This window comes from Penicillium malachiteum, assembly GCF_028827825.1.
Source record: "Penicillium malachiteum strain IBT 17515 chromosome Unknown utg000001l:1.0-8184562.0:1.0-8186909.0, whole genome shotgun sequence".
Classification (NCBI taxonomy): Eukaryota; Fungi; Ascomycota; class Eurotiomycetes; order Eurotiales; family Aspergillaceae; genus Penicillium; species Penicillium malachiteum.
The window spans coordinates 14,403-41,426 of record NW_026643094.1 but is presented as its reverse complement, the minus strand read 5'-3'; the positions used below and the strand labels follow the sequence as shown (position 1 = coordinate 41,426).

At 44.6% G+C, this 27,024-nt stretch overlaps 12 protein-coding genes across 12 annotated transcripts; 7 read left to right on the top strand and 5 right to left on the bottom strand.

Moving 5' to 3' along the window:
* Nucleotides 1-664: 664 nt before the first annotated feature.
* On the top strand, nucleotides 665-1,428 carry N7483_000018 (cyclase-domain-containing protein; the record flags this gene model as incomplete). Its single annotated transcript, XM_057083456.1, has 4 exons — nucleotides 665-717; nucleotides 776-938; nucleotides 1,035-1,179; nucleotides 1,232-1,428. The coding sequence occupies 4 exons, from the start codon at nucleotides 665-667 to the stop codon at nucleotides 1,426-1,428; spliced, it is 558 nt and encodes a 185-aa protein (XP_056949605.1).
* Nucleotides 1,429-1,914: 486 nt separating this feature from the next.
* Nucleotides 1,915-2,903, top strand: N7483_000017 (fumarylacetoacetate hydrolase family protein; the record flags this gene model as incomplete). Its single annotated transcript, XM_057083455.1, has 3 exons — nucleotides 1,915-2,292; nucleotides 2,344-2,638; nucleotides 2,701-2,903. 3 exons carry the CDS (start codon nucleotides 1,915-1,917, stop codon nucleotides 2,901-2,903), a joined length of 876 nt encoding a protein of 291 aa, XP_056949604.1.
* A 602-nt stretch (nucleotides 2,904-3,505) lies between these two features.
* N7483_000016 (esterase) lies at nucleotides 3,506-5,284 on the bottom strand (the record flags this gene model as incomplete). The annotated part of the gene is made up of 5 exons (XM_057083454.1): nucleotides 3,506-3,700; nucleotides 3,759-4,180; nucleotides 4,257-4,422; nucleotides 4,480-4,569; nucleotides 4,622-5,284. 5 exons carry the CDS (start codon nucleotides 5,282-5,284, stop codon nucleotides 3,506-3,508), a joined length of 1,536 nt encoding a protein of 511 aa, XP_056949603.1.
* A 675-nt stretch (nucleotides 5,285-5,959) lies between these two features.
* Nucleotides 5,960-7,585, top strand: N7483_000015 (carboxylesterase/lipase family protein; the record flags this gene model as incomplete). Its single annotated transcript, XM_057083453.1, has 1 exon — nucleotides 5,960-7,585. One exon carries the CDS (start codon nucleotides 5,960-5,962, stop codon nucleotides 7,583-7,585), a length of 1,626 nt encoding a protein of 541 aa, XP_056949602.1.
* A 1,508-nt stretch (nucleotides 7,586-9,093) lies between these two features.
* N7483_000014 (uncharacterized protein) lies at nucleotides 9,094-10,811 on the top strand (the record flags this gene model as incomplete). Its single annotated transcript, XM_057083452.1, has 3 exons — nucleotides 9,094-9,411; nucleotides 9,478-9,886; nucleotides 9,952-10,811. 3 exons carry the CDS (start codon nucleotides 9,094-9,096, stop codon nucleotides 10,809-10,811), a joined length of 1,587 nt encoding a protein of 528 aa, XP_056949601.1.
* A 513-nt stretch (nucleotides 10,812-11,324) lies between these two features.
* On the bottom strand, nucleotides 11,325-11,789 carry N7483_000013 (uncharacterized protein; the record flags this gene model as incomplete). The annotated part of the gene is made up of 2 exons (XM_057083451.1): nucleotides 11,325-11,427; nucleotides 11,575-11,789. 2 exons carry the CDS (start codon nucleotides 11,787-11,789, stop codon nucleotides 11,325-11,327), a joined length of 318 nt encoding a protein of 105 aa, XP_056949600.1.
* Nucleotides 11,790-12,485: 696 nt separating this feature from the next.
* N7483_000012 (RTA1 domain-containing protein) lies at nucleotides 12,486-13,388 on the top strand (the record flags this gene model as incomplete). The annotated part of the gene is made up of 2 exons (XM_057083450.1): nucleotides 12,486-12,882; nucleotides 12,943-13,388. The coding sequence occupies 2 exons, from the start codon at nucleotides 12,486-12,488 to the stop codon at nucleotides 13,386-13,388; spliced, it is 843 nt and encodes a 280-aa protein (XP_056949599.1).
* Nucleotides 13,389-15,405: 2,017 nt separating this feature from the next.
* Nucleotides 15,406-16,698, bottom strand: N7483_000011 (uncharacterized protein; the record flags this gene model as incomplete). The annotated part of the gene is made up of 4 exons (XM_057083449.1): nucleotides 15,406-15,663; nucleotides 15,716-15,910; nucleotides 15,972-16,404; nucleotides 16,472-16,698. Coding segments are annotated over 4 exons (1,113 nt in total), but the record flags the coding sequence as incomplete, so codon positions are not given.
* Nucleotides 16,699-18,024: 1,326 nt separating this feature from the next.
* On the bottom strand, nucleotides 18,025-19,720 carry N7483_000010 (FAD-binding oxidoreductase; the record flags this gene model as incomplete). The annotated part of the gene is made up of 4 exons (XM_057083448.1): nucleotides 18,025-18,296; nucleotides 18,356-18,564; nucleotides 18,618-19,312; nucleotides 19,367-19,720. 4 exons carry the CDS (start codon nucleotides 19,718-19,720, stop codon nucleotides 18,025-18,027), a joined length of 1,530 nt encoding a protein of 509 aa, XP_056949597.1.
* Nucleotides 19,721-21,353: 1,633 nt separating this feature from the next.
* Nucleotides 21,354-22,296, top strand: N7483_000009 (RTA1 domain-containing protein; the record flags this gene model as incomplete). The annotated part of the gene is made up of 2 exons (XM_057083447.1): nucleotides 21,354-21,510; nucleotides 21,590-22,296. 2 exons carry the CDS (start codon nucleotides 21,354-21,356, stop codon nucleotides 22,294-22,296), a joined length of 864 nt encoding a protein of 287 aa, XP_056949596.1.
* Nucleotides 22,297-22,869: 573 nt separating this feature from the next.
* N7483_000008 (Zn(II)2Cys6 transcription factor domain-containing protein) lies at nucleotides 22,870-24,292 on the top strand (the record flags this gene model as incomplete). Its single annotated transcript, XM_057083446.1, has 2 exons — nucleotides 22,870-22,876; nucleotides 23,016-24,292. 2 exons carry the CDS (start codon nucleotides 22,870-22,872, stop codon nucleotides 24,290-24,292), a joined length of 1,284 nt encoding a protein of 427 aa, XP_056949595.1.
* A 1,877-nt stretch (nucleotides 24,293-26,169) lies between these two features.
* On the bottom strand, nucleotides 26,170-26,781 carry N7483_000007 (uncharacterized protein; the record flags this gene model as incomplete). The annotated part of the gene is made up of 1 exon (XM_057083445.1): nucleotides 26,170-26,781. The coding sequence occupies one exon, from the start codon at nucleotides 26,779-26,781 to the stop codon at nucleotides 26,170-26,172; it is 612 nt and encodes a 203-aa protein (XP_056949594.1).
* Between the last annotated feature and the right edge of the window lie 243 nt (nucleotides 26,782-27,024).

Below are 27,024 nucleotides of genomic sequence, written 5' to 3'. Positions count from 1 at the left end.
GCATCATTTTATTTTGTCACTTTACTTCAATTTAAACTCAGTAGATACTCTTCATCCCTCAAATCTCCGTGGCAATTCGGAGCGTCCCCCGGATCTCACTACTCAAAACTACATAACTTTTTTCCCGCCACCAGTTCCACGCCCTGGAGATTTACACTACTTCTACAGCATCCACATGTGCATTTTTTGTTGAACTCTCATTCTTTTGCTAATCTGATATTTTTTTCAATATACAACTTGGAACCATGGATTCCCCATTCACACAATCAATTCCTGAGTTTGATGACCTACCCCCCGGGCTGGTGATCCACACCATTCTGCCTGGGGACTGTGGAAAAATCCAGCTCTGGGAGCACTCAACCATCTGAGTGACGAAGTCATCTTGAGAGCCAGCAAAGAGGAGGTTCAAACTGGCGAGTGCGTGACGTTGGAGTGAGCAGACAACTTCGCATACCAGCCGGCACTTGATATGTACTGACTACCTCAAGCCTTCCTCTTGATGCAGTCAAACCTGCCCTTTTGGGACGGATTGACTTTGAACAAAAACTTATCAACAAGTCACCACGTGTGATCAACGATGATATAGTAAGTTCAACTACCATGATCCATATAGGGGGCCGTCTAAGTTTCTTAAGATTACATTCAACACCCAAACTAGTGCTCAATGGGATCATTCCGGCATTTCGCGTATCAAGCGGAAGGCAAATTTTATAATGGGTATAAAGACTTGCATTCCCATCCAAAGTGGGGTCTGTAACTAATTTCCACATCTCAGGGTCACTCAAGATGATATTCACCATGGTCCTGATCGTAGCATCAATAGAATCGATGGCTGGTCTGAAAGAGCAATCGCCGGCCGTGAGATTCTGGTGGATTACCCCTCTTGGGCCGCCGAGAAAGGTATCCCTTACAGTGCAACAAGTACACAGCCTATCAGTGTGAGTGATATTAAAGAATTCTTCGCTGCGAAGAATGTACAGCTTCGACAGGGTGATATCCTCTTCATATGAACCGGCTTTGTCTCTACCTACAAGACTTTTGATGAAACGGGTAAGGTTGGCCTGCAAAAAGCGGAACATACCTGGCCTGGTCTCGAGCAAGGTGAAGCTATGACTCGCTGGCTCTGGAGAAGGCAATTCGCCGCGATTGCGGCAGACAATCCAGCGCTTGAATGCATCCGTGAGTGAAAAGAGCCCTCCAAATTGACTTTCCTTATTTTGACATCATTTAGCCCCGACAGATGATACGTGGATGCTTCATCCTATCCTATTGGCAGGCCGGGGAACCCCCATTGGGGAGATGTTCGATCTTGATGCGATTGCAGATTTGTGCAAGCGAAATGATCGTTGGTCCTTTTTCATAACCAGTGATTCTCTTAGATACAAGGGAGTTATAGCTTCGCCGCCCAATGCGATGGCAATTTTCTAGCTAAATAACGAACGTATGTGGGGAGGTTGGGTATGAACACAGCACCGTGCGTGATAAGAGTCATGACGCAATAACAAGCTTCAATTTGGAATATGCATATGGGGCAAATAGAGGATTGTGAAAATCTAGAATATTCAAATGCCCCGAGTCCTCAAATTCTGTTAGCATTCAATGTTGTCTTTTCCGGGGAATGGCTTCAAGTTGTATCACACAGGCAGTTCCGCGGAACCCACCAACCCGAAAACGACCAGTTGACCTCTTCAAGTTCAAATCAAAAATTTTTAAGAACCTCCAGAATCACCCCATATTTATTTCACTCGATTCAATGACAATTTCAACAAAGAGCGATACCTATATTCGGCTCCATTCTTTCCATTTCACATCGCGATTTTCTATACCGTGCTCTTCAAACCAGATTCATCTTTAATGCTGAGGACCCGACTCGCGTCATTCTAATCTAGCACGCGATACTCTTCCCCGCCGATTATGGCCAGCTGGACCCACCTGATCCGGTTTATTGCAGTCGAGGATAGTGAGATTTACTTGGGACAGCTCGTGGATAGCTCCCAAGATATTGGCTTGGACTCATTGAACGGCAAAGAAATATCTGCTCATCTGATTGAGGGCAATATATTCGACGGAACGGTTACGGACCAAGTCTTTCATGTGAAACGAGTGAGCTTAGCAAAGCCCGAATCATCTGAGACCCATATCAAATCTCCTTGTCGAATTAAATATTTCTTAAATCAAAAGAAGGCGCATACTGACAGGGAATTTGAATACTTGAAGCTTCTTTCTCATGTATCCCGTGAACAATGTGACTATATCCGCTGTCTGGGCCTGAACTACGCCGATCATGCAAGGGTACGAGATATTTCCTCTACACCCTCAAACTCGATCTAACCAACTCACAAGGAGTGCAACCTTGAGCTACCAAACACTCCTATTGTATTCACGAAACCTCGATCCGCACTATCTGGGCCATACCCCGCAGTAATCAACGTGCCAAAGTGTGCTCAGGATGGCACGAGCGACTATGAAGCTGAACTTTGTCTTGTGATTGGTAAGACAGGAAGAGACATACCGGAAGAGAAAGCCCTGGAACACGTTCTCGGGTATACTGCATCAAACGATGTGTCGGCACGCGGGTTACAAAGAGCTAATGCTCAATGGTCTTTTTCCAAAGGACTTGATGGAAGCTGCCCAATCGGTAAGTCATATTTTCCTGGCTCTTGATTTCAAGCTAATAATTATATGCCCTTTAGGGTCCAGTCCTTGTCGCTTTATCAATCATCACGGATCCGCAGGCTTTGACGATAAAGGCCATCTATAACGGTGCAACTGTGCAAGATGGACATACAAGAGATATGATATTTGACGTGAAGAAGCAAATCTCGTACTTATCTCAAGGTACTACTCTAGAAGCCGGTACTATCATACTGACAGGAACGCCCGCTGGCATTGGCTGTTTGTAACAGCCAAAAGTGATACTGCAAGACGAAGACTTTATTCATGTCCAAATTGGGAAAATTGGAACTCTTGTCAACAAAGTTCACTATGAGTAGCTATGCCGGCTGTCTATATCTAGCCATGTATGATCTCAATCCCTTGACAAGAATGTCAGTTGAACGGAATTGAGAAAATATAGTGTTTGAAAGAATGCAGTTGAAAACTTACTCTTCCCTCCAACATTTTGAACATTCGGAATACGATATTTGAGTCTCATTCTTCACGGAAATGTACCAAAATAAGGGCTTGTTTACTTCTCCTCCTGTTTCTCTCGTGCAGGAGGCCTGAATGGGAATTGAAAGTGCCATGTGTGTAATTTGTTGTGTATGCGGGAGAAAGTGATATCTGAGAGAAAATTATGTGGTCTAAACCTAGAGGAGAGCAGGAAGATCATATTGAAGCGTCGATATACAAAGGTCTGGCTTTGTGACTCTGAGTCCACGGATGCAGTATACATGTATTCAATCAATGTTTGTCTATACTCAGTCATCCAGTACCATTGTAGTTTACCTGATCGATGCGGGCGAGCGAAACTTCCGAAAACAGATAATATGCCCAGATGGTATGCTTAGTACCACAAAGCTTTATTCCAGAATAGGCTACGGTCATTGGCTAAATCGTCGGTGATAATATTCATGGTGGTGTTGAGGTTGAGAGTATTGGTCAAGTTTCCGTACTTTGGCCAATAGATCTTGTCTTTAGGCCAGAGGGTATTCGGGTTGCCAGTTAGCACGAATGAAAGAAGATATTTCTGCATTTTACGCTGCCAGCTGTCAGTACCCAGCATTATGATAGACCAGGAGTCGATTGGGTTATCTTACTGCAACTGTGACATTCACATTCTCAGAGACCGACAATCCATTGGCGGGCACGGTGCTGTAGGTACTGTACCAGTAGTAATACTGATCCGTTCCATGCGTAGCGTCGCCGAGGTTTACCATGGCATTCCATGTCTGATTATGCAGCGCCTGAGTCAGGGCCAAGTCTTTCCCTGTCAGGTCGAAGGATTGCCGAATATCCGAGAGACGCAAACCGGCACTCTCATAGTGTGAGGCTGGATATAGATTCAAAATTTCCGTGATGACATCATCGGTGATGGCTGGGAAATAAATCTTGAGCTCAGAGACGATGTCAGCCTCGTTGGTGACACCAGTCGTATTCTGGCTGTTCTCTTCGTGTCGCTCGTGGCTTATCACGACAGGACCAGAGAAGTTAAATCGCTTCTGGTAGAGCTGGGCTTCATCTGAAGCAAATGATTAGCTTCCTTATCCCGGTCGGTAGAAATGTATAAAAATTAAAACAAAGAATAACAACCGTACAAGTATCACTGATAAAGTCCCCATCCACTCTAGGCTGTAGCTGGTAGTTGTATGTTGAAGCTGCATCACTTGCTTTATCCTGGAGAGTGGTGAAGTTGACCTGACGCATACATGCTATGTCGGCGGCGTTACAGCCCATGATGGAGGAAACATTTTGCCAGTAGGCCTGTGACAGTGAGTCCGAGCAAAAATGAAGATCAAAAATACAAAAATACAAACATACCTCAGCCTGATGGTGACCTGCACCGGGTACGTAGCCCGGCGACATAATGTAGGCTTGATCAAAGAGCTGTTCGGCACGTCCATTAAAGCGCTGAAAATCAGATTAGCCATTGAATTGAATCATAAGGAGGTTCAAATAGTACCGTCATTTGGAACATGACCTGTGATCCACCAGCAGAAAATCCAGCGGCTGTCACAGCATTTGGGTCGCCGCCAAACGCGCTGATGTACTTGCGCACCCAGGAAAACCCATGTGCGACATCCCAAACAGCCGTATTGGACGTACCACCCTCATGCAAGAAGGTCGGTCCGTTAGCAAGGCCTGAGAATCCGAGGCGATAATTGAAAGCTACAAAGATAAACTCTTTACTCAGGTCAAAGAGTCCCTCTGGAGTGCTCTGAATCTTGCTGCCGGCAGTGAAGCCACCACCAAACATGTAGACCAAAACAGGCAGTTTTTTGCCAGCACTGTTAGCGGGAGCCCACACATCTAAGTACAGGCAGTCCTCAGAAGTAGAACAGTCGACTGCTTCAGACACCAAGTGGCCTTGATTGACCTCAGTCTCTTGAGGTGGCCACTCCGGGGCCGCAAAACGGAGATCACCTGTAGGGACTGCCGCGTAACGGATATTCTGATAGCGATAAAACCCTAGTGATTCATTGCCCACGGCAGCAGCGACTGTACAATAATCGAGAACAACTGACGGCATTGTTGACGAAGCAGCTGTTGTTGCTGTAGGAGTGCTGCTGCTAGCACTCATGCCAGCCAACAATGTGGCAGCCAATAACACCAGCCGATAGAGCATTGTGAATGCTAAGGGGAAATGGGGGAAATTATCATAAGACAAAGTGAAGTGATCATGAAAATGACCGACGGAATGATGCTACTTGATTTTTAAATATCCTCAGATAATATTCCCAGTAGTGGTTCGTTTTAAATACATGAAACTCCTCCAGGGCTGCAGAGCTGTGTATTGAAGCTAGCGAAATTGTTTCAAATGATAGATTGATAAACTTGACGATCACATCCTGCAGCTTGTACAAAAACGGAACAGCACTCTAATTAAAACATTTGAATAGGAAATGATGCGCAAAAGCATACGTGAAATAAAAGATATGGAATATTTTTCATGGCTATATAGTGGATTCGTAGCTAGGGTGGTCGGACGATGACGACTGGCTCCACCACGGAGCCATATTATACTCCGGCATCTGGGAGCTTTAATTCCTCTTGACGGATTCCGGATTAAATAAACATTTAGACGGTTCAAATGTTTGATCCACAATTTATAGATGGCCCGCGTGGCTTTTCTCGGGCCGTATACTTGGTCATGCCATGATATGGATCTCAAGTGCTGGATGCTATAAATCCACCGGGCGCAATTGAACGGGCAATACTGGTCAACACTATTCCTTCTCTTACCCATTCCAAATTTATTGTTCACAGAACTTTCCCTTCCAAGGTTCCTTTGTACCTGGGCATGTTGCTGTCAAAACCCTTTTCCGGGCTACTGGCCTTTGCACTGACAGCCCAGGCCAGCTCTCGTCACCAAGTCGCCAAAACTTCATATGGTGTTGTTGAAGGTACCACATCAGAGTATCTCAGTGGCGTAAATGTTTGGAAAGGTATTCCTTACGCGGCCCCTCCAACAAAGTCACTTCGATTCCGGCCCCCGGAAAAAGCTCAGCCCTGGACAGGGGTGCGCAATGCCACTGTTTTTGGCCCTCAGTGCCCACAGATCAACATGGGTTCCTCCATTTTTACCACAGGCTCCACTGAAATGAGCGAAGATTGTCTTTCCCTGAATATCTGGGCACCTGAAAACGCAACTGCCGGGGATAATTTGCCTGTCTACTTTTGGATCTATGGAGGTCGCTTCTATATGGGCTCTGGGGATGTTGTCACCTACGACGGCTCTTCTCTTGCCAAGAAAAACATCATTGTGGTAACCATCAATTATCGCCTGGGAGTCCTTGGCTACATGGCGCACCCGGAGCTATCGGCTGAGAGTCCCCACAATAGCTCAGGAAACTATGGTGTGCTGGATATGATCTCTGCTCTGACATGGGTACATGAGGAAATCTCCAATTTTGGTGGTGACCCTAACCATATTACTGTCGGCGGGCAGTCGGCGGGCTCTTCCGGTGCATTAGACATGATGTTTAGCCCATTGACCGAGGGCCTTGGAGTGGCCGGTGTCATCTCTGAGACTGGTTCTCGTGGTGTTCGCGATCCTATGATGGGAGGTGCCTCAACTAGCTACAGACAGAAGGAGAGCGCCGAGAATTATGGAGAGATCTTTCTGAAAGAGCTGAACCTGACCAGCATTGCTGAGCTTCGCAATGTTTCATATGAAACATTAAATGACTACGCTACCACCAACGGTATTTGGTATGAGTCGACTGATCTCGTTAATGTCAGTGCGTATATGGAGCCTCCTGAATGGCGACCTGTCCACGATGGTTACGTCCTTCCTCTTGGCTACGGCGAGTCACTTCGCTTCAACAAACACCACGACGTGCCCATCCTTACAGGAAACAACAAGGACGAATCAGGTGCATCTACCTCACCGGGCTATACTGTGAGCACATACCACACAGATTTTACCAATGTCTTTGGGGATTTATCTTCCAAATTCTTCGACCTCTTCCCCGCCAGCAGCACCACGGAGGCAAATCAAATGGTCAATGAAATTTATCGTGATATCAGTCGCACTGGTACTTGGGACTGGGCGCATGACTGGATCTCTGGGGGTGCGCAAAGTGACGTCTACACCTACTTCTGGACCCATGCGCCACCTAACGGGAATGGAGGGGCCTATCATGGCTCGGAGCTGTACTATGCCTTCCACTCGCTGCCATATGCCGATTCATCGGCTAACTGGACCCAGACGGACTACGCCGTCGCTGCCACCATGACCTCCTACTGGGCGAATTTCATCAAGAGCGGCAGTCCTAACGGGGCAGGTTTGCCCTACTGGGCACCAAGCAAGGAGAACCAGACCACTATGTGGCTGGGTGACTCTTGGGGATCAGGTTCCGTGGCTCAAAGTCAGGAGGTCATTGACTTCATCCGTGATTGGTTCAGTGAGAATATTGAATGGTAGAAAGATAGTCGATGACCCGCTTGCTAGTAACGTCTTCACTGCTTGTGTTATCGTGTATGTTGTTATTAGTATACTATAGCGAAGGAATATAAACAGAATTCGAGATATAATTTAGCAATTTTTCCGTCATCTATGACCCCATATTTTGTGGATAGGCTCCAGGTACACGTAATATCGTAAAAAAAAAGACTCAAAGCTTTCCAGCATTTCTAGTTTGTGATTACCACCTGCCAGTGAGCAAGAATAAAATCAGATCAAATTGCTCTACTTTTCCGACCAAACACTAGATTTAATCAACTATTAACAGACTTTTTGTAACAAATTACAATTATTGTAAAGCCTGTAACATAACTGAAGTTGAAAATCAAAATAGGAAGCAATCAATCCGGTTTATTGCAGTGCATTCAAGGGGTCAGATACCCACTATGAAGTTTAGTGGTTCAAGTTCACGGCACCTGGGGCTGGTGGAAGCGAATACGCGTATTTGAACCGGGAGAGCGACCTCGGGATATGCTTCAAGATTTTAACTATCGGTCGCTAACCGAATTCTAACTAGCTCTTATTGCCAAGGACTGCAAATGTGCGTAAGTTATAAGAAAGATTCGGAAGATAATTAAATCCCGATCACAAATCCCGATATTCAGGGTTCCACCCTGGGAGCGTAAACCAGGACTAGCTCCACCTGCAGTGTACTGTCAATGTTTGAACTTGAAGATGCCCTGAATGATCTTTCTCTTTCTGTAATCTAGATACACTGGCAGTGACTCTAGTCGGTCAGTTATTAGGTCATCAAGTACTGACCACCCCCTTTTAATAAATTGGAAATTTGCCCAACTCCAGATGTCGTTAGACGTCAATCGCTAGCTAGTGGGACAGATGTAAAAACAGCGCATATTGAGCACTTCGATTCCTTGGAAATGGCACTCCATAGTGAGGTCTATATTAGAGTAATGATATCAGATGTGGAGGAGATAATAAGGGTTTAAACCAATCTACCTTTTTAACTGAGCTGGATAGTGAGGTGATGAAAGACGATGGAGTAGTGGGTCAATGGGGGATGATGTCGGAGTACGAAGCTATGGAGTACCAAGCTGAGGGTTCTATTAAGCCGAAGAAACTTGGGATTAAGCCGAACTATCTACGGGGAAGATTCAAGATCAGATAAAATTTCCTTCAGGACCCACTGGTGACGCTGATCCAATTTTCCAATTTCTAATTTCCATCTAAATTCCACTGCATGACGCTGTCGGCGTACGTATACAGTAGCAGCTAAAGGTTTCATTATCCACTGCAGGTACTGCGTTTTTGAGATTCATCTTATGTTAATGATTAATTTGTGGACTGAGGAGAAAAGGAGAGGAGTTTTACGTGTATATCTGAAAGGTACTCCTCATGATCATTGCATTTTGAAATGCGAATTCATATACCTTCTCCTACATTCCTGTAATCCACCTAGTTCTACAATCCGTTTTGTGCCAATGAAATCGTCTCTCTTTCAGGCAGGCGTCATGCTCGCCGTAGCGGCCCCTGCGATGGCTACGATGAACTGTTCGGCCAAAGCCTTCGCTTCTATCATTCCCTCCAATGCCTCCGTGATTCTAGCTCATAGAGTCGCACAGAATGGTACCTTTACTCCTCCATCAGCCGACATTGGATTTTCGAGCCCGGCATACCAGTTGCCAGCGTTATGCGTGGTCCAAATCGAGATGCCAACCGAGGCGAATACCACATTCAATTTTGGTCTTTTCTTGCCTGATGTCTGGGCAGGCCGAATGGTCGTCTCGGGCAACTCTGCCTTCTCAGGAGGCGTCAATTATGAAGAGATGGTGCGTGAAAATAGCTTCCTTTCCTTGCTTACCAGTATCTAACCTTGGAACATTGAGTATATTTAGGGTGCTGGTGTGACCTATGGTGCAGCGGCAATGTCTACTGACACCGGGCATGATTCGGCTTTTGATAACTCTTGGGCGGAAAACCCAGAGTCGGTGACCGATTGGGGCTGGCGTGCAATGCATCTCTCCGTTGTGGAGGCCAAGAAGGTTATTCAGGCATACTATGGCCACAACCTCAAATATAGCTATTACAATGGCTGCTCCACCGGTGGTCGACAGGGACTCAAAGAGATCGAGATGTCTCCAGAGGACTTTGATGGTGCAGTTGTAGGAGCCCCCGCTTGGTGGACTAAACATTTGCAGTTGTTTAACATATATGCTGCTGAATACAACTACCCGGAGAACTCGACCCATCACATCAGTGATGATCTCTTTGAGTTTATTGCCAATGAGACTCTGAAGCAGTGCGGTAAGTGACATTCTTTATATGAATATCTACTCATACCTCGATGTAACAATACTTATACTTTATAGATCCCCAGGACGGTTTGACTGATAACATTATCTCTGACCCACGTCGCTGTGACCTTGATTTGGAGGTGATGTTGTGCAAGCAGAACGAGACAAGTTCGACAACCTGTATCACCGATGACCAGCTTGACACACTCTACCATTACTACAACGACTGGGTCGAAGCCGACCAGACATTTATCTTCCCTCACTACGAGATAGGCAGCGAGACAGGATGGGGCATGGCTCCCGATTTCAGCTACATAGAATATTTCCTGGGCATCGGCACCAACTTCACATGGAAGGATTGGTCCCCAAGTCTGATCAAGTTATCCGACGAGATGAATCCCGGGAACGCAACAGCCGACGACTTTGATCTGTCGCCATTCTATGCGCGTGGGTCCAAATTACTGCACTATCATGGCATGGCAGACCCATCTATCCCTACTGGTAGCAGTGTCTACTTTTACAAACATGTCCAGCGCATGATGTCCAAACTTGGCATTGACCTTGACGATTTCTACCGCTTCTATCTGATTCCCGGTATGCAACATTGTGGAAATACCCCATCGAATATGGAGGCACCATGGTATATCGGTGGCTCATCACAGGCGTCAACTATCGGTAGCGACGGCTCGGGTAATCATCTGCATGAGCGCAATGGATTCAACGATGGTAAACATGATGCCCTTTTGGCGATGATTGCTTGGGTAGAGAACAACACTGCGCCTGACTATCTTATCGGTACGAAGTTCCACGATGAGACTACGCTAGACTACGTGACCAAGCAACGACCTATCTGTCCCTTCCCTCAACAGGCCAGATACAAGGGCAGCGGCGATATGTGGGAGCCGCAGAACTGGGAATGCGCTAGCTTGTACTAGATTATTGATTCAGCCAAAGTTGATTTTACTTTTTTGTTAAAGCATTCTTTCAACATTCTTTCAATGTTACCCTCAGCAGCGTGATTGATAGCATGAGAACCCCCAATTTCAAGCAGCGAAGAAGAGATAAATAGGTGACTCTCGGATACGAGGTTAGTAGAATGGTCCATTCTGAGTTTTGGAATGTTATAGTCTCTCAGGTTGCTTCCTAGTGTCGTATTTATCTACTAAGTGTTGCAAATTACAAAATATGGCGCCTTCAAATGGAACCACCTCCAGATGTCAAGTCAAAAATTGAATTCCAATACATCCATTTTTCTGTCTTGCCACTCCTTTCTGTTGTACAGAAGCCCTTTATTACGACGAATCATGAATTAATATACATGTGTTTCCATATTTGCATTCCCACAAAACGCGCACGAGGACTTCGCAAAACCACGATAATGCAACGGGAAAGGAGACGATAGATCAAACTATTAAGGTCGGGACTCCCTCGCGTTTCCATATGTGCATTCATGTATCGGGCTGTTGGCCCAGGCCGCTCACACTTGTGACCCACTTGCCTTCTGGTGTGGATGGTCGATAATCTGCGCTTCGTTGGACATCTCGCTTCCACCTGTGCATGGTCGAATTTATTTCTCTGTGCCTGCCACGGATTGGGCCTCGAGATCTGTCACAAAGCTTTCACCTATGCTCATAGTCTGGTCTTTTCTATTATCCCAAATGTTAGCAGTCGCCAGAACCTGAGACTCTCCTCACTAACCTTAAAGGCCTGGGATCCCTGATTCTGCTTTCTGCATAGAGCATTTCCAAGTATCTCATTCGTAGATCGCGCATGTATCGTTGTTGCTCGATTGTCGGTGACCATCGGATAGTTTGCGCAATGGAAAAATGACCAAACATAGCTGCCGCGAGCGAAACTGATGAAAGGCAACAAACAAGAATGATCACGATCAGGGCAGAATTGCTGAGAGCCATGTTGGGGAGTGATAATTGGTAGAGGTGAGATGATTCAACTCTGCAAGTGGTCAGGAACTTGAATGATCAATCTCTGCAACTGCCGAGTACTTGATAGGCAATTGGATAGTAGTAAGTTTGGAACTTTGGAAGCTCAATTGATTCCATCAAGCTTGGAATATTTAGCTTCTGTGGTGGTTGGCCAATTAGAACCGAATTTCTTTTTCTCTCATTGAATAAATATTAGTCCGAATATATCCTTGTTCCTGGGTTCAAATTTTGTGTTTCAGATAAGGCAAAATTCTCAAGTGCTACAAATAGCTACTGTAGCCTACAGCATTCGGGTACCTACAGAGCTGGTGTAGTGCCAGAGGGACCCACTGCTTGCTTTCGTATTCGGGTTATTCGGTTTCCCATTTATGTGGATACATAAAAAAACTATAGAATGTTTTAAAGGCGCTTCTAGCTAAAATAAGCTTCAATTATTGCTTCTGCCTTGTAGCTGTTGACCATTAGTCTTAATTGGTTCTAAGGTCTCGTCCATAAAAGCTAAACATTGATCCCAAGTAGTTTATTTGTTTACTCTTTGTTTTTGATTCATATAATAACACACTCTTCCCCCAGATCCTAAACTCCTGGGAAATTCATTCATTCGCTCTCATCTTCGTTTCTGAGTTCTTTTTTCATTTTCTTTTTCATTTTTCAACTTTGCCCACAATGGCCTACACTCTCTACAATTACACGCCGTCGCTGGCTGCTGCCGTCATTTTCGTCCTCCTGTTTTTCACTTTGACAATTGTGCATATATTCCTTGCCTGCAAACATAAAGTCAAGTTTTTGATTGCCTTTATCATTGGAGGTTTCTTTGAAGCTGTCGGTTATGCTGCGCGAGCAGTCAATGCACACCAAGCACCAAACTATTCGACCATGCCGTATGCGCTTCAGAGTTTATTCATTCTGCTTGCTCCATCTTTGTTTGCCGCATCGATCTATATGATTCTCGGTCGCATCATCCGCTTAACCGATGGAGACTCTCGATCCATGGTTCGCGGAACCAGATTGACTAAGATCTTCGTCTCCGGCGATGTATTATCTTTCTTCATCCAAAGTGGAGGTCAGTATTCTATCTCTATACTTACATTCCAAGCTTATAATTGGACTAACTGGCTTCTAGGTGGTGCAATAATGTCCGGTGCCAAGACTGCAAGCAAGCTGAAGCTCGGAGAAGATGTTATTATTGTGGGTCTCATTGTCCAAATCATCTTCTTTAGCTTCTTTGTGGCTGTATCGGTCGTCTTCCACAAGAGAATGTCCAATAACCCAACCGCGGCTGCTATGGGGAGCTCGTTTAACTGGGCACGCTACATGAGAGTTCTGTACTTCGCCAGTGTCTTGATTATGATCCGTTGTCTGTATCGAGTCATTGAGTACATTCAAGGATCAACAGGCTTTTTCCAAAGTCATGAGTACTTCGCCTACATCTTTGACGCCTCCCTCATGATGTTTGTCATGGGCATATTTGTTGTCTTTCACCCCAGCCAGATTTTTGCTGGCTACCACGAGAAATTGGATGAAACTGAATTGATCTACGGGCGGCCAGGTTACCAGCAGCAAGTCTAAGCGAAGCTTTTTTTGAACACTGCCAGTTTTAGTGATATAGATCCGGAGTCTTTTTTTCATTCAAATATTTCTTCATCATAACACAAAAATCAGATGCCATTTCTCTGAGATACATTCATGAACTATCTGTTTTCATTCAATTTTTCATTTATTCGCCAAATTTGAAGAGCCTCACTGGCCCATATGATCCCCAAATGCTGTATAATGATTGAGCAATCTGGATCATCTGTGGATCTTGGGTGGACTTCAGATGTCAAAAGAATGGATTGAATAACCTTTATATACACACACATAAACATTTGTACGAAAATAAGAAAGCTTGCAACTTGAAGGTTCACGTTGCCAGTGGTGATTCTGTTCCAGCCATGTCAGACACCTTCAAATGTTCCGCATACCTGATTTATTCATCGCCTAGGCAGCTCCTCTGAACTTGGAAAAGTGCCCTGGAGTAATATTATCTTTCTGTGTTTGAAAAGGAATATACATGTACTACTATTGTAGTATGTCAGAACTGTATCCAAAAAAAATCCTTCCGAGTCGTGGGTCAGCAAGCCGATCTACGATGTTAGTTGACCCACTACGCAAAACAGACTGCTACTTCGGACGAGTAGAAATCAAGATTAAAATCTAGCGCCACGGAGAATAATAGGATAATTCAAGATTTGAGCGGTTCCCAGATGACAGCTCAGAGCATTCCTATATGCGAATGCGAATGCGAGATCCGAATACGAGACGGGTCGAACCGATCAAGGGCTCGGATTCGGATGTTCAGCATGAACCCTGTTTGCCCCAAAGTTTGTCTAATAGGTATCCATAATATCCATAATGTGGCTAGCTCAACTCGGATTTTCGATTTATTTGTGGATCCCTCGATCTAACGCTTCCGACAAGACTTCGTACTTTGTACTCCGTAGAACATGATCAGAATTTTCTAACTTCAATGTTCATATAGTCGCATATTGCCAAATTCACTAGGCTCCAATGTTACAGTAGTTTCAAGTTCCATCATTCCACAATTTCGTATCTATTGGTGTCCCTTTAGTCCGACTACAAGCCATTGCCAAGATCTCACCCTTTAATACTCCGACTTTGTAGAATTGATTGAATTGAGTCAAATGTTTAGTATACTGGATGGTCCACCTCAAAGAAACTTCTTTTACTTAGCTACTTCCAAGGTTCCAAGGTTCCAAGGTTGAGTAATTAAGTAATTAATACTAGTAACCCAGTCCACGGGTCTGCGCATTGTAATAAAACCTTGGAATACCATTTATCCCTGTCCAGATGTCACTGGGCTGTACCGTTAATGACCAGATGTCTGGATGTATCTGTTTACTCAAGTGCTAGTATTATTTTATACTATTTTGCTATGTAGCACTTGCCAGTGAGCACTTCCAGATCAACATTTTTTTGAATATCTCACGGATTACAATGACTGAAGTTGTCCGAGGTCGGCAATATTCCAAGTTCCTGACCTCCGAGTCGGGATGATCCACATATATTTCCGAGTCGGCGCCTCCGGGGCTGATGATCGACAGTGGCGCCACTCAGGCTGGCACCGCAAACTCGTTAGACCATTCCAACGTTGGAACTTCCAAAGTTGAACCTTCAAAACATTGCCCAGGTGGAACCTTTGGAAGCCTGAGGCTCCGAGTCACTCCAATCACCCGAGGCATCATAATATTCCAAATGAATAATTATTAATTTTATGAACATCATGTGGCTATACCTCTACTCTATCGATAGTCTTTCACAAGCACTTGAGGCTTACCGAAATTTGCTACTAGTACCTACTACTATGTAGGTACTACTACTACGATCAAAAAATTTCAACTCTCAAACTATGTAGACGTACCACGCTGTACCATGATATTTCTTTATTTTATTTGAACTTGAATTTATGTTTCACGATCACTCGTTGTACTAGTCGCTTGAGCCCCGTCGGTCACATGCACACATGTGAATATGTATCTATGTCAGAGTGCTTCCAATTGTTTCTATCATAATATTTTCGGGGCCTTTAACTGAGCAAGAATCGCGTAGGAGTCTCCATTTGTTTAAGCTGCAGACTGGCTGGGTCATTGTCTGGTGGATTAACATGAGTCATCAATCCTTGGTGAAAATTCATAACACACAACAGAGAGTTGATGAGTGTAGCAATCAGCAACAGCAAGGAGAAAATTGCGAAGAGAGTGATGGAGACTCTAGCCGAGGTGTAGTTGCTGTTAACTCGGATTATAGCAAGAACCAAAAATGCCATTGTGATTAGCATCAAAAACTACAGATTTCGTTAGCTCGAGCTACAAAAAATCAATCTTGGTGGTTCTCACCATCATGCCAATGAGAGATTTCCTTTTCTCTCTTTTGCAATAATATGCTGATAGTACCAGGCTTGCGATGGCTATCGGTACAAAAGCAGCATTGACAATGAAATCGAGGCTTTCGAATTTGACAACGATGAGAAGAAATTGAAGCTGTGTTCCAAACACAAAGAAAAAATCGAATTTCAGTAGTGCGATGTACACCTGTATATGAGATGTTAGCTCAGAGTTTGAAAATAATGCCGGATTGAAGGTTGCAGCAAACCTGATATGTCAAATATCGACGTTTCATCTGTAGATCGGCACTAATATTTTTATAGATAGACCACGAGAACTCAGCTCGCAACTTCCACGTGAGAAAAGTCATGCAAAGGGTGCCGATGGCCAAGATTATTGGTACGAGGATAAGGACCGCGCGATATAGGTGAAGCAGACGTGTTTCAATCAGAGCATCTGCCATCATGCTTTTTAATGTCGGTTCAATCTCCTGCATTTGGAGGACGCCATATGCCGTCAAGCCCAGGTTACAAACACAGAGCCCGACTAGTTGTATTGTATTTCTACGGCGCAACGCATCGTATGAGAGTGCTAGCTCGTATAGAAGTCCAAATACATAAAGGCCCAAAAAGGATTGCAGATGGGATTCTGTGGCCCCTGTATCGTCGCCCAGATGATTCCAAAGACTCATGAGAACCCAACTACCAGAGTCAATTCAAGTCTAACATGGCATTTTGACTATCACTAGACACGGACTTGAGTACTCACATTTCAATTGCAACCGTGAATACCATTTCGGTTACCATAGTTGTCGCGAACATTCGCGTCCATATAGAGTTTGGGATGTAAAGAAGAGCTCGCACAGAGTTTGGTGTTTGGTCGGAGTCGTTGGGCTGATTAGCGACCGAACCTGTTGATACCGTCGACATTGAGGTTTGCGATCTCTTGGACTTGATCGAGGATCTGTCGTGATCATGATAGACACCAGGGTCATAGCTAGTATGCTGATTTAAAATATCCGAATATGGCATGATGATTAGGTTGAATACGGAAAAACATGAAGCAACAAAGCCTACTATGTAGTAGTAGTGTTTATGGACGACATCTGGATGATTTAATTACTCTCTTATTGAAGATCTAACTCTACCCCTTTCCAAAGTTCTCGGAGCTCAGTCTGTAATAGATCTAGACACTAGTAATGTGGAGCTCAACCTTCAAGTTTTCATCTTGTCATCTTTCTCAGTCCACTATGATCCGATTATTGAGTGACTTTCACTAGTTAAAGCTTGGCAACCTTGGAAGGTGTTCCACAACCTTGAAAGCTTCGAGCTAGTGACACTGTACGGAGTACGGAGTATGTTTGTCTGCGCCCGCGACATTTGAACATCTAAATACGTCGATTGTCTATCGAAAGTGCTCCCTTTTGTCCTCTGGTTATTGTCATGTCATCATATTAAAACACTGTGCTCGGAGGGTGGGAGTCGCAAGTAGCCAAAAGCTTCAGATAGTATATCAACAGTTTTTACACTCTATAATAAAATTTCAAATTTTATGAGATGAACACTCGTCGCAGGCAGCAGTTTAATCTATAGTTGTTCACTGACGGTCGCTGAGAGACATCGCGGCTTTGAATGTTGCCAATTTCCGCGCTTTGATCGCTTCGTATTCGTGTTCATCACCATAACTTGAATTTCCTTTCCGTGCAGCCATCGGAGAAGAATTTAACCCCGAGCCCCCTTTATTAAACGCATACCTGTTTATCTCTTTCTCTCGATATGAATCTCGAGTTTTTTTTGCATATATGGGCTTAGAAAAAGTGCAAGTTGTTCAATAGTAGAAACTTGAACATAAGAAAGACTTTCTGACCCGGAGTTACGCAGTGGACTAACAAGAGGCCAAGGCCACCTGTTACCTATTGATGGGCATACTATAATCTTCAAATCTTCAATGAGGTAACGTCGTTATATAAATTGTAATTTTGTAAATAATAATTTATACTATGCAGTACAATCCTACATGTATCTCGATATGTCCAAATAGGTCCATGGATATGATCCTCGCACATATGTATTACTAGTTCACCCTTGATGTATCTTTTTACCAGTTGACTTCAAATTTTCACTCTCATCTATTGAATTTTCAACTGTCAAATATATCTATAATACAAGGGTTGAGGGTTTGACCGTGCAGATAGGTGAAGGGACATATAGCGAGGACCTGCAGTCAAACGAGTCTGTATTTACATTCACGACTTATTCATCATGATGTTAATCTTCCAGCGGCGCTGGACCCCACACTCAGTGCGTGAAGGTGAGGCGGATCTAAAGACCAAGCTTGAAACCGCCATAACTGAGAATAGAGAAAACGCCAGCGGGATCATAGGCAGACCGAATTTCGCGCATACGGTCAACGTTCTCGCCAGGGAATCCCGCATATGGGTCTTGCCACTCACCGGCATCTCCCATGTATACGAACTCCGAAGCAAGTCCGAGTTTCTTGTTGATACCGTGGAGATGCTCAGACAATTGGCGCGACCAAGCTTCCATGCGAATATCGTCCTGGGCCAAGTCCCAGCCAGTGCTGAATTGCCAAACTAAGAAGAATGTTAGATGAGATGATTTATGGTTTTGAGAATATGTAGATCAAACTCACTGATCAAAGGTTGTTCCTCAAGGCCCCAGACATTGCCAACACCATTGGTCTTGGCTACACGAATTGAGGTAGGCGAAATAACATTAGTCACAAAAGTAGGGTAGAGACCTTGGACATCAGAAATCTCATCGACAGCGTCTTTCCAAGCACTGTAAATAGAATAGAGGACCTTTGAATCAGGCTTCATAGTCTTATGTGAGAATTGGACACTAACATATCTGTCACTTTGTGTAAGATGGTAGGTTGTAGACTATACACATACCGCATGGTTTGCTTAGGAGAGTCAAGAGCATCGGCCCAAGGCTTCATGGTAGTGATATTATTAATTCTCTCGGTAGCAGGAATCTGGGTGAAGTTGGTGAATTGAGATGGGGGCATACTAATTCCAGCCTGAACACCAAGAACGGAAGCTTGGGCAATCTGGGTTGTAGCATTATAGGTGATAGTTGCGATCATGCCAGCAGCGATAGGGTCTTCATCGTCAAGCTCGGCTGCCTCACAGACAGCCGACAAGAATTCGGGGATGTGAGTCTCATTAAAGACTTGAATAGTCGTGCTGACCTTAGGAACATCAAAGGTGCGTAGCTCGAAACGAGTGACAATGCCATAGTTGTTTGCACCTCCCTTCAGAGCCCAGAATAAATCACTGTAGGCGTCACGGGTAACAGTAATGAGAGTTCCATTGCCAAGGACAATGTCATAGCTGATCACATTATCCATCGCATACCCGTATTTGTTGTTGAAGTAGTGGAATCCACCAATTAGACTCAAACCTGGAACACCGATTGTCTTCATTCGTCCTCCAATACAGACGCGACCGTAGGGTTCAAGAGCTGAATAAACATCATACCAGTTGTTGCCGGGGCCCACGTCCACACTCCCGTTCTTTACGTTGATGGCGTCCAGGTTGGACAGTCCGATAAGAACACCCGCATCGATGTTGTTGGCACCAGGATACTTTATACATCATTAGCGCATATACTAGCTATACAATCATGGATATCAACTCACGTTCATGTGGCCTCCACCACGAACAGCAAATTTAGCCTGGCAAGTTCCAATGATCCGAACGGCCTGTGAGACCTCACGGGCAGTGGAAGGCACAACAATACAGGCGGGAGAAAGATCCGCACGGATATCCCAGTAGCTGTCGACTGCCTGGGTCGTGTAGTTCTGCGATCCAGGAAGAATAAAACTCTGGGGCATAGCCTGGGAAAGCTTCGCGCAGGCACATTTCGATCCTGTGGGGATCTCAAGAACGCCGGAGGAAGTGCTGAGTGTGCTGGTCAGGGTAGTTGAAGCATTTGTGCTAGCATATGCCAGACTCGAAAGACCGAGCCCGACAGCAGATAGTGAAAGACGCATGCTGAGGAGTCCTTGTCTGGTCAATTGATTTTCTGATCATCAAAGTCCTAAACAGCCAGGAATGTTCTGCTTTTAAAGTCATTACACAGTCATTCCAACCAAGGTTCCCCTAAATGTTGATCATCTTCGGAATTCAAGTTCAAGGCTCCGCTTCGGTTTACAATAGAGAGTGCTGTCAGGGAACTTGAAAATCAAATGGCGATACGAATGCTCGGGTTCGTATTTACAGCGATGATCAACATTGAACAATCGTGAACCAAAATCTAGAAAGGATGAGGTGTCTACGAAGACAGTCTAGGCATCCAAATAATTATCATTATAATTTTTATCATCCCCATCTCATCCACGTCATGGTGTACGGAGTAAGTGAAAACGCCTCACTCTAAATTCAGAATTAAGGTATCGGGAACGCGAATCCGAGGTGATGGTTCCACTATCAGCATATGTACCAGAATTGGTCTGTTTTTTCGCATTTAAAAATTTTTTCTGACGCCACAAGGGTCGCAAGTTTATTTTGTGTTTATCCGAGTCCCCACGTGTCTATAAAGATCTACAGAAGCCGTAGAAGGTCTGCCCAGGTGGATATTCAATAATTGACGAAAATATGCAATATACATTGATAGATCCATGGATCTGGATATTCTCCTAAGTTTTGGGAAATCATATTGTTTTTTTTGTAGAAACTCTTGGGTGCTATGTAGGCCCATAGACGGTTTATAGGGGTTCACCGGCAAGCATCCAGGCCTTTGCAGATCTTCTCGGCAGCTAGAGATCGTATGTCCATCAGAATTTTCAGTTTTACCTGGTTAGGTAGACGACTAGATTTCAAACTTACCCACAAGAGAAGAAGATCAGATTATGCAGATACATAGTGATGTCTTTGCGGGGATCTCGTATCTGCGGAGGATTCGCACTCCCGATCTGCGGGCTCCGAAAGGACTCTAAATTTAATTCGGGAGCCTGGTAGGGCTATGAGAGGTTGTATCAGATTCCATGGAATTTTTTTGGTAGCCTAGTTCAGAATTCCATACTACGTACGCCTCTAACAAGGCGCAGTATAGCGTAAAATTCGGATGAGCTCCTTAAAAAGTCGGAAAAGATCCGGGAGATGTGCATGTGGATCAAAATAAGAAACCGTCGTATTCGGGTTTTGAAATTTCCGATTGGCTCGCTCCTGACGGTTGGCAAAAGTGGAGAAAAGTCTAATAAAAAAAAATATATATATATATATAAAATATAAAATAAAATAAATAAAGTTACGCTAGAAGATCTATTGCAATGCCTATTGTACCTCGTACTCGTTTCTAAGCCTCCGCATTCTATTTTTCATCCTCGGACCCTGCTGTAGAGCAGTTTTTTTTAGGATCAACATACACTGGACCAAGGTTCAAGAAAACTAAATTTGCATTTTTTTCAGTCTTAAGAGCTCTCTACTCGCACGGCTTTTCGCCGAAGCAGGGTCAATCATTATGTATAAAGTCGTTGATAAATCCTGTGGTAAAATGTACTAGTCAATATCATTCTCATCCATTCTCTCAACAACATTCGACAAACGACATAACCTTCGCATCATCATACAATCTATCTCTATCTTATCCTTTTCTCCCAATTGTCTTCGCTTTCTCGACTCACCATGACTTCCTCCACTTACGTCCTCTACCAATATACCCCGAGCTTCGTGGTTGCGGTCATCTTTGCTGTCCTCTTCTTTTTGACCACCGTGGTTCATTTATGGCAACGAATTCGCAACCACACCCAATACTTCAACCCATTCATTGTTGGAGGCATCTGTAAGGAACTCTTCATATTGACTTCTCTCAACTACATACTCCTCTCAGAACTTCGCTAATGAAAACTCTCTCTCTACAGTTCAAATTATCGGATACGGAGCTCGTGCTGTCTCTCATTTTCACACAACATCCACCATCCTTTATGCGCTTCAGACCCTCCTGATCCTGCTCGCCCCCACTCTGTATGCGGCATCGATTTACCGGGTTCTCGGACGAGTGATCAAGTTTTTGCGGGGTGAACACCTGAGCTATGTGCCGGTGAAATACATGACCATCACCTTTGTTATGGGAGATGTTCTCTCTTTCATTCTTCAAGGTGCCGGAGGTGGTGTCATGAGCAGTGGGTCTGCAAGTCTCTTAGCTGTTGGCCAGTGGATCATTGTCGCAGGTCTCGGCGTCCAGCTTGTCTTTTTTGGTGCTTTCGTCATCACCTCCATCTGCTTCCACTGCAGAATTACCAAGTCACCCACTCAGGAGGCCAAGGACTCGATTGATATCTCGGGGCTTTTCTCCCGTGATTGGCGAGGCCTGTTATTCGCGCTTTACACCGCCAGTGTCTTGATTTTGATCCGATCCATCTACCGTATCATTGAATTCGCACAAGGAAACAGCGGCTATGTGATTAGCCACGAGGTATTCCTTTATGTTTTTGATGCCGCCATGATGTTCCTGGTCATGATTGTGATGAACCTGTACCACCCCTCGGTTGTTCTGTGTTCTAGCGAGACCCCTATCTCCACTGAGGTCAAAATGACCCGCACCGAATCTGATGAGACGATTGTGTAATGATGGGTTTGATCAATGGATTGGAGGGACAAGTTGCCATGGGCAAACTTCAATTTTGCAACTTGAACTCGAATGAAGTAATGCGCGAAACGAAAATTATATATTCTAGACTGTACATATTATATGTTGCGATTGTTTTTACCAAAGATTTCCCCCACATGTGCATACTACTATAGTATCATTTGAAAAAGGCAATTATCTTTTGAATCTCAAACATTTGAATCATATGTAATTTAAACCTACTAGCTAGTAGTAGATTGATCTAATCTTAGAGCTTCAATGTTTGAAATGTTCAAGTGCTTGTACTTCAAATGTTGCTCATTTAAAACGGGCCCCATGTGCAAGAATCTGGTTTCCTTCCGATACCGGACTAACAAAGTTCCATAACCATAAAATACATATCTCCACGTGACTCCCCGGGATCCAGGCTCCAACAAATGGAATATTAGTCAACAACTCAACATTGGCGCGAATACCCAAAAAAAAAACCTAAAAAAAAAGACAAGAAAAAAAAAGGAACCGAGTTAGTCTTCTCCATATACAATATCATGAACATTTGAATACCGTGTCAATATGAAACGTGGGACATCTAGAAGAACACATACAAAGTCAAGAAATGGCTGTAGGCGCTGCAAAGCTCGCAAGGTGAAGGTATGTTCCGCCCCGTACAAGCTCTTGCAAATTATGTCAGAGCCGTCCACATCACCCCTCATGTTAAGAACCTTGGAAAACCAACGAGTATTCTAATCGAGATGGCATCAAGTGTGACGAAATCAAGCCAAGTTGCAGCAACTGTGTCAAACATGAAATTGAATGCGATTTCAATAAACAAACTACTTTCACGGGGACTTCAGAGATAGGCTCAATAGCTCCATCACCATCAACAGAGGCTTCAAATGCGAAGGCTTCGCCATCCGTCATCGCTCCGTCACCGTCAATAGAGACGCTAAACGCTGGCATGAAGGCCTCGTTATCTGTCATCGCTCCGTCACCATCAGCAGAGGCGCTAAATGCAAAGGCCTCGCCATCCGCCATCACTGCTGGTACAAGCCTTGCGGGTGGCAATTTTACATTAAATCCATATGCCGGAGGGACAATTGGAATAGCGGAAATGGAACTGCTTCATCACTACTCTACATCCACCTGCTATACGATCTCTCGCCTCCCCATTCTGCAAACAGTTTGGCGCATTAGAGTGCCCAAGTTTGGGTTTTCTTCACCATTCGTTCTCCACGCGATTTTATCCCTATCCGCGCTACATCTGGCTTATTTGAAGCCCGAGCATCACGCGCAATATGTGACACAGGCCGATTTTCATCACAATCTAGCCCTACAGATGGTTTCCGCGACTTTACCCATGATAAACGAGGAAAATGCGGCTGCTGTATATCTATTTTCTACGATCACATCCATCATTTCTTGTGCTAAACCAAGACAGCCCAATGATTTCTGGGTAATTGGCGACAGGGATATTGAATGGCTGTCACTTTTCCGAGGCACTAGATGGATCATCGCTACTGCAGAGGACACCATTACGTCCGGCGCTCTTGCACCGATCTTCAGGAATGGTGCAAGGAGGAGTTCTGCGCGAAATGCGAGATCCACCATTACATTGACCTATCTGGATGATTTGCGAAACTTGCTCAAGGACCACGTAGCAGATGCCCATGAATTGGATGTCTACTTCGGTGCTATCGAGGACCTGAGCAAGTCCTTTGGCACTTTGGAAGACGAAGGCCCTCAAAACTGTCAGACGGCTGACGTGTTTGTTTGGTTACTCCAGATATCTGATGAATACCTCCAACTCCTTCGCCAGCGAAAGCCCGAAGCCCTGATCATTTTTTCGTATTTCTGTGTAATTACACACGCGTTGGAATGGATGTGGTGGATGCGAGGATTGAGTGTTCATCTGATTAGTGGAATCTACTACTTCTTGAACGAGGAGTATCGTTGTTGGCTGCAGTGGCCAATGGAACAGTTGGGTTGGGTTCCATGATACAGTGGACATAGTGTCTGGTAAGACTCCTTATCTTGTAGCACATCTTCTTGTACAGTTAACATTTGAACCGATGGTCCCACAGCCTCTAATACCTATTACGCTCATTCTACGAGTATTATGCTTGAAGAACCATAAACCACACTTACACAGACCGTACTGCGCACCACAGAAAGTCGTTTCACGTTAATCAACCGGAGTAGATCATTAGTTTCGGGGGGGAAACTATACAACCCTTAGGAATCGATACTTAGATCCGAGTCCTTAGAAGCAAGAGCCTGGCTATCAAGGATATACATACAGCATACAGACGGATGGAGATAACATCTACGCGGATTTTAGGTGAATTTCGCCTAATAAACAACGGCCCTTTCACTACTTGATGCCCACATGTGAAATCTTATACGAACTGGGATATCTCAAGCTGGAAACTTGCCCCGGACGTCACTCTATACAGATATGACCTTGTCAACACTTTCCAACCATCAACCTAATCAACTATTACCCCGCGGCGCTATCTCCACACTTCAATGTTAGACCTGATCTGTCAGGGACCACCCCATTCCTAGCTCACCATATAACCCAACTCTCATTTCACAAAGTTCCAGCCTAGACCTCCCTGCTTCGCAACATTGACTCCTAATTTCAATTTTCAACTCACCAAAAACGGCGTGAGTAGATTTGACCAAAAAAGTCTCCGCAAAGCATCCCCCAAGCAAACAACTAACAGGAAGGCAAATTCGACCTCCTACACGAGAATAAACACTAGAGATGTGTCCATACTGACTCTAAACAACGGCAGACTCGGGTTGTGCGCCCAGAAAAGTACTGAGAGTTTCCTAGAACGACTCCACAAGATAGCCAAGACCTGCAAGCAGCATACTCAGAATCTCGTGCCCCCAGTCTCGAAGTCAAACCCTGCATCCGGCATGGTCTTCTCCAAGAAACCGGCGGTGCCAGCATACCCAACAGCACCAATTTTTTACCCCGATCCCCGGCACCGAGTCCTTTATCCGTGAATAGTCCTTATTCTCAATAATGTCCTTGCAACGAAAATCGGCCGTCTAAAGCTTCCTTTCACACACAACCCCCATACCATCAATATACCTATGGTAATCGTCGCCGGGATTTTCGATATTCTTACGAGTATTACAACCATTCAACTCCGCAACCTCCCTGTCAGACTGAGCAATATGCCTGTCGGAATCCTCAACAGTCCAGTCTCAAACTTTGCATTACAGAGTCCATGAAAACTTACAAGGTTGGATTTTCTATGCCACTACTCCGTGGTCCTAATATATATGCTCTCTCACATGCCCTCTCTCACAACCAGGGCCCTTTGGAGCCACAGCAAGGGATAGGGCCTAGGTATATCTACTAAGCTCTCAGAACTTGAAATTTGCAAATGGGTATAGGCGGATACAGCGAAATATTTGATCGGTTACCATAACTGGGCCCGATTCATTGACCGAGTAGGAAATTATCATGTGCACACATGTCCATGTGTATTTACCTAGGAATCCTGTTCTGATAGGTCCGCTCCGTAGTGTACAGGACCGACAATCTTGGACCTATTGAAATTGGGATGCCACCACTCGCTGACAGTCGTCAGGCTTCACTAGCGCCAAAGCCACGGTGACAGACAGAAATATTATGGAAGGCCTCTTCCCAGCCTATCCAGGGCTTCTCCCGAAAACCATCAACAAACACGAAGGCTGCATCCAGAGGATTGTGCAATTTTCCGCCCGCGCGCTTGAATTCCGACTCGCTGAAAAGGGCATTCAGTAGTATTGGGAGGTCGTAAAATTCCTTTCTAATGTATTGCTGTGCTGAACGATAAACCACCACTTGCCTGAATCTCTAGCCTTCTCAGCCGGTCAATAACTTCCACCATAATGTGGTCTGTCCCATCTTGCCTCTTTCTTCTTCTCTTCAGGCTCACTCCGATCGTCAAAATACTGCACTCTTTTCTGCTCAATAAGAACACGTAGATCGAAATCCTCTCTTAAATCAATCGTAGTCGCATTAACTGAAACATACGGTCTTGTAGCATTCTCTCCATCCCATTTCGCGCGCCAGATTTCTTGGTTTCCCTCTTTTTTCTTCCTTTCTTGGTCCTCGGTAGCTAGCTCTGTAAGACTAACAACATTGGTCTCACCCACACCAGTAAACGTAAAGCATCGTACTCCACACTTTGGACAGAAGTAGAATTTACGTTGCTTATCATGACATTGGTAGGTACTCAATGTATGATCCGGATCAAGTGGTGAAAGGAGTATGAAATCGTCTCGAGGATTAGCGGGATGGACGTGGAAAAAGTTCATTTTATAACATGTGCTGCAGTTACAACGGTAGACTTCTTGTGCCATTCCTTGTGGTGGATGAGAGGACGAGAATGGATGTGGAAGTGTGAGGAAGACAATATACTTTGTCAATCCACAGTGACAGGATCCGTGACATGATTGTCTCTTTGGCGCTGCCTCTGTCATCTTGTGGAATAAGGGGCCTTCTAGTGGCTGATCTAAAGTGACGAACTGATCGATCAATCAATCATAGAATCTCAGAGTACAGGGTGCTATAACTACCTATAAATGACTTTTTCTCTTCAAAACTGGATAAAAACAAGGGAGCGGGTAGACGTTGAGAAGCAGAAATTCTCATAATCTCAAATTCTCTTAATGTAAAGTGTGGCTTACTGACATTGCTGCCTTTTTATCCATGAGAAGGATGAG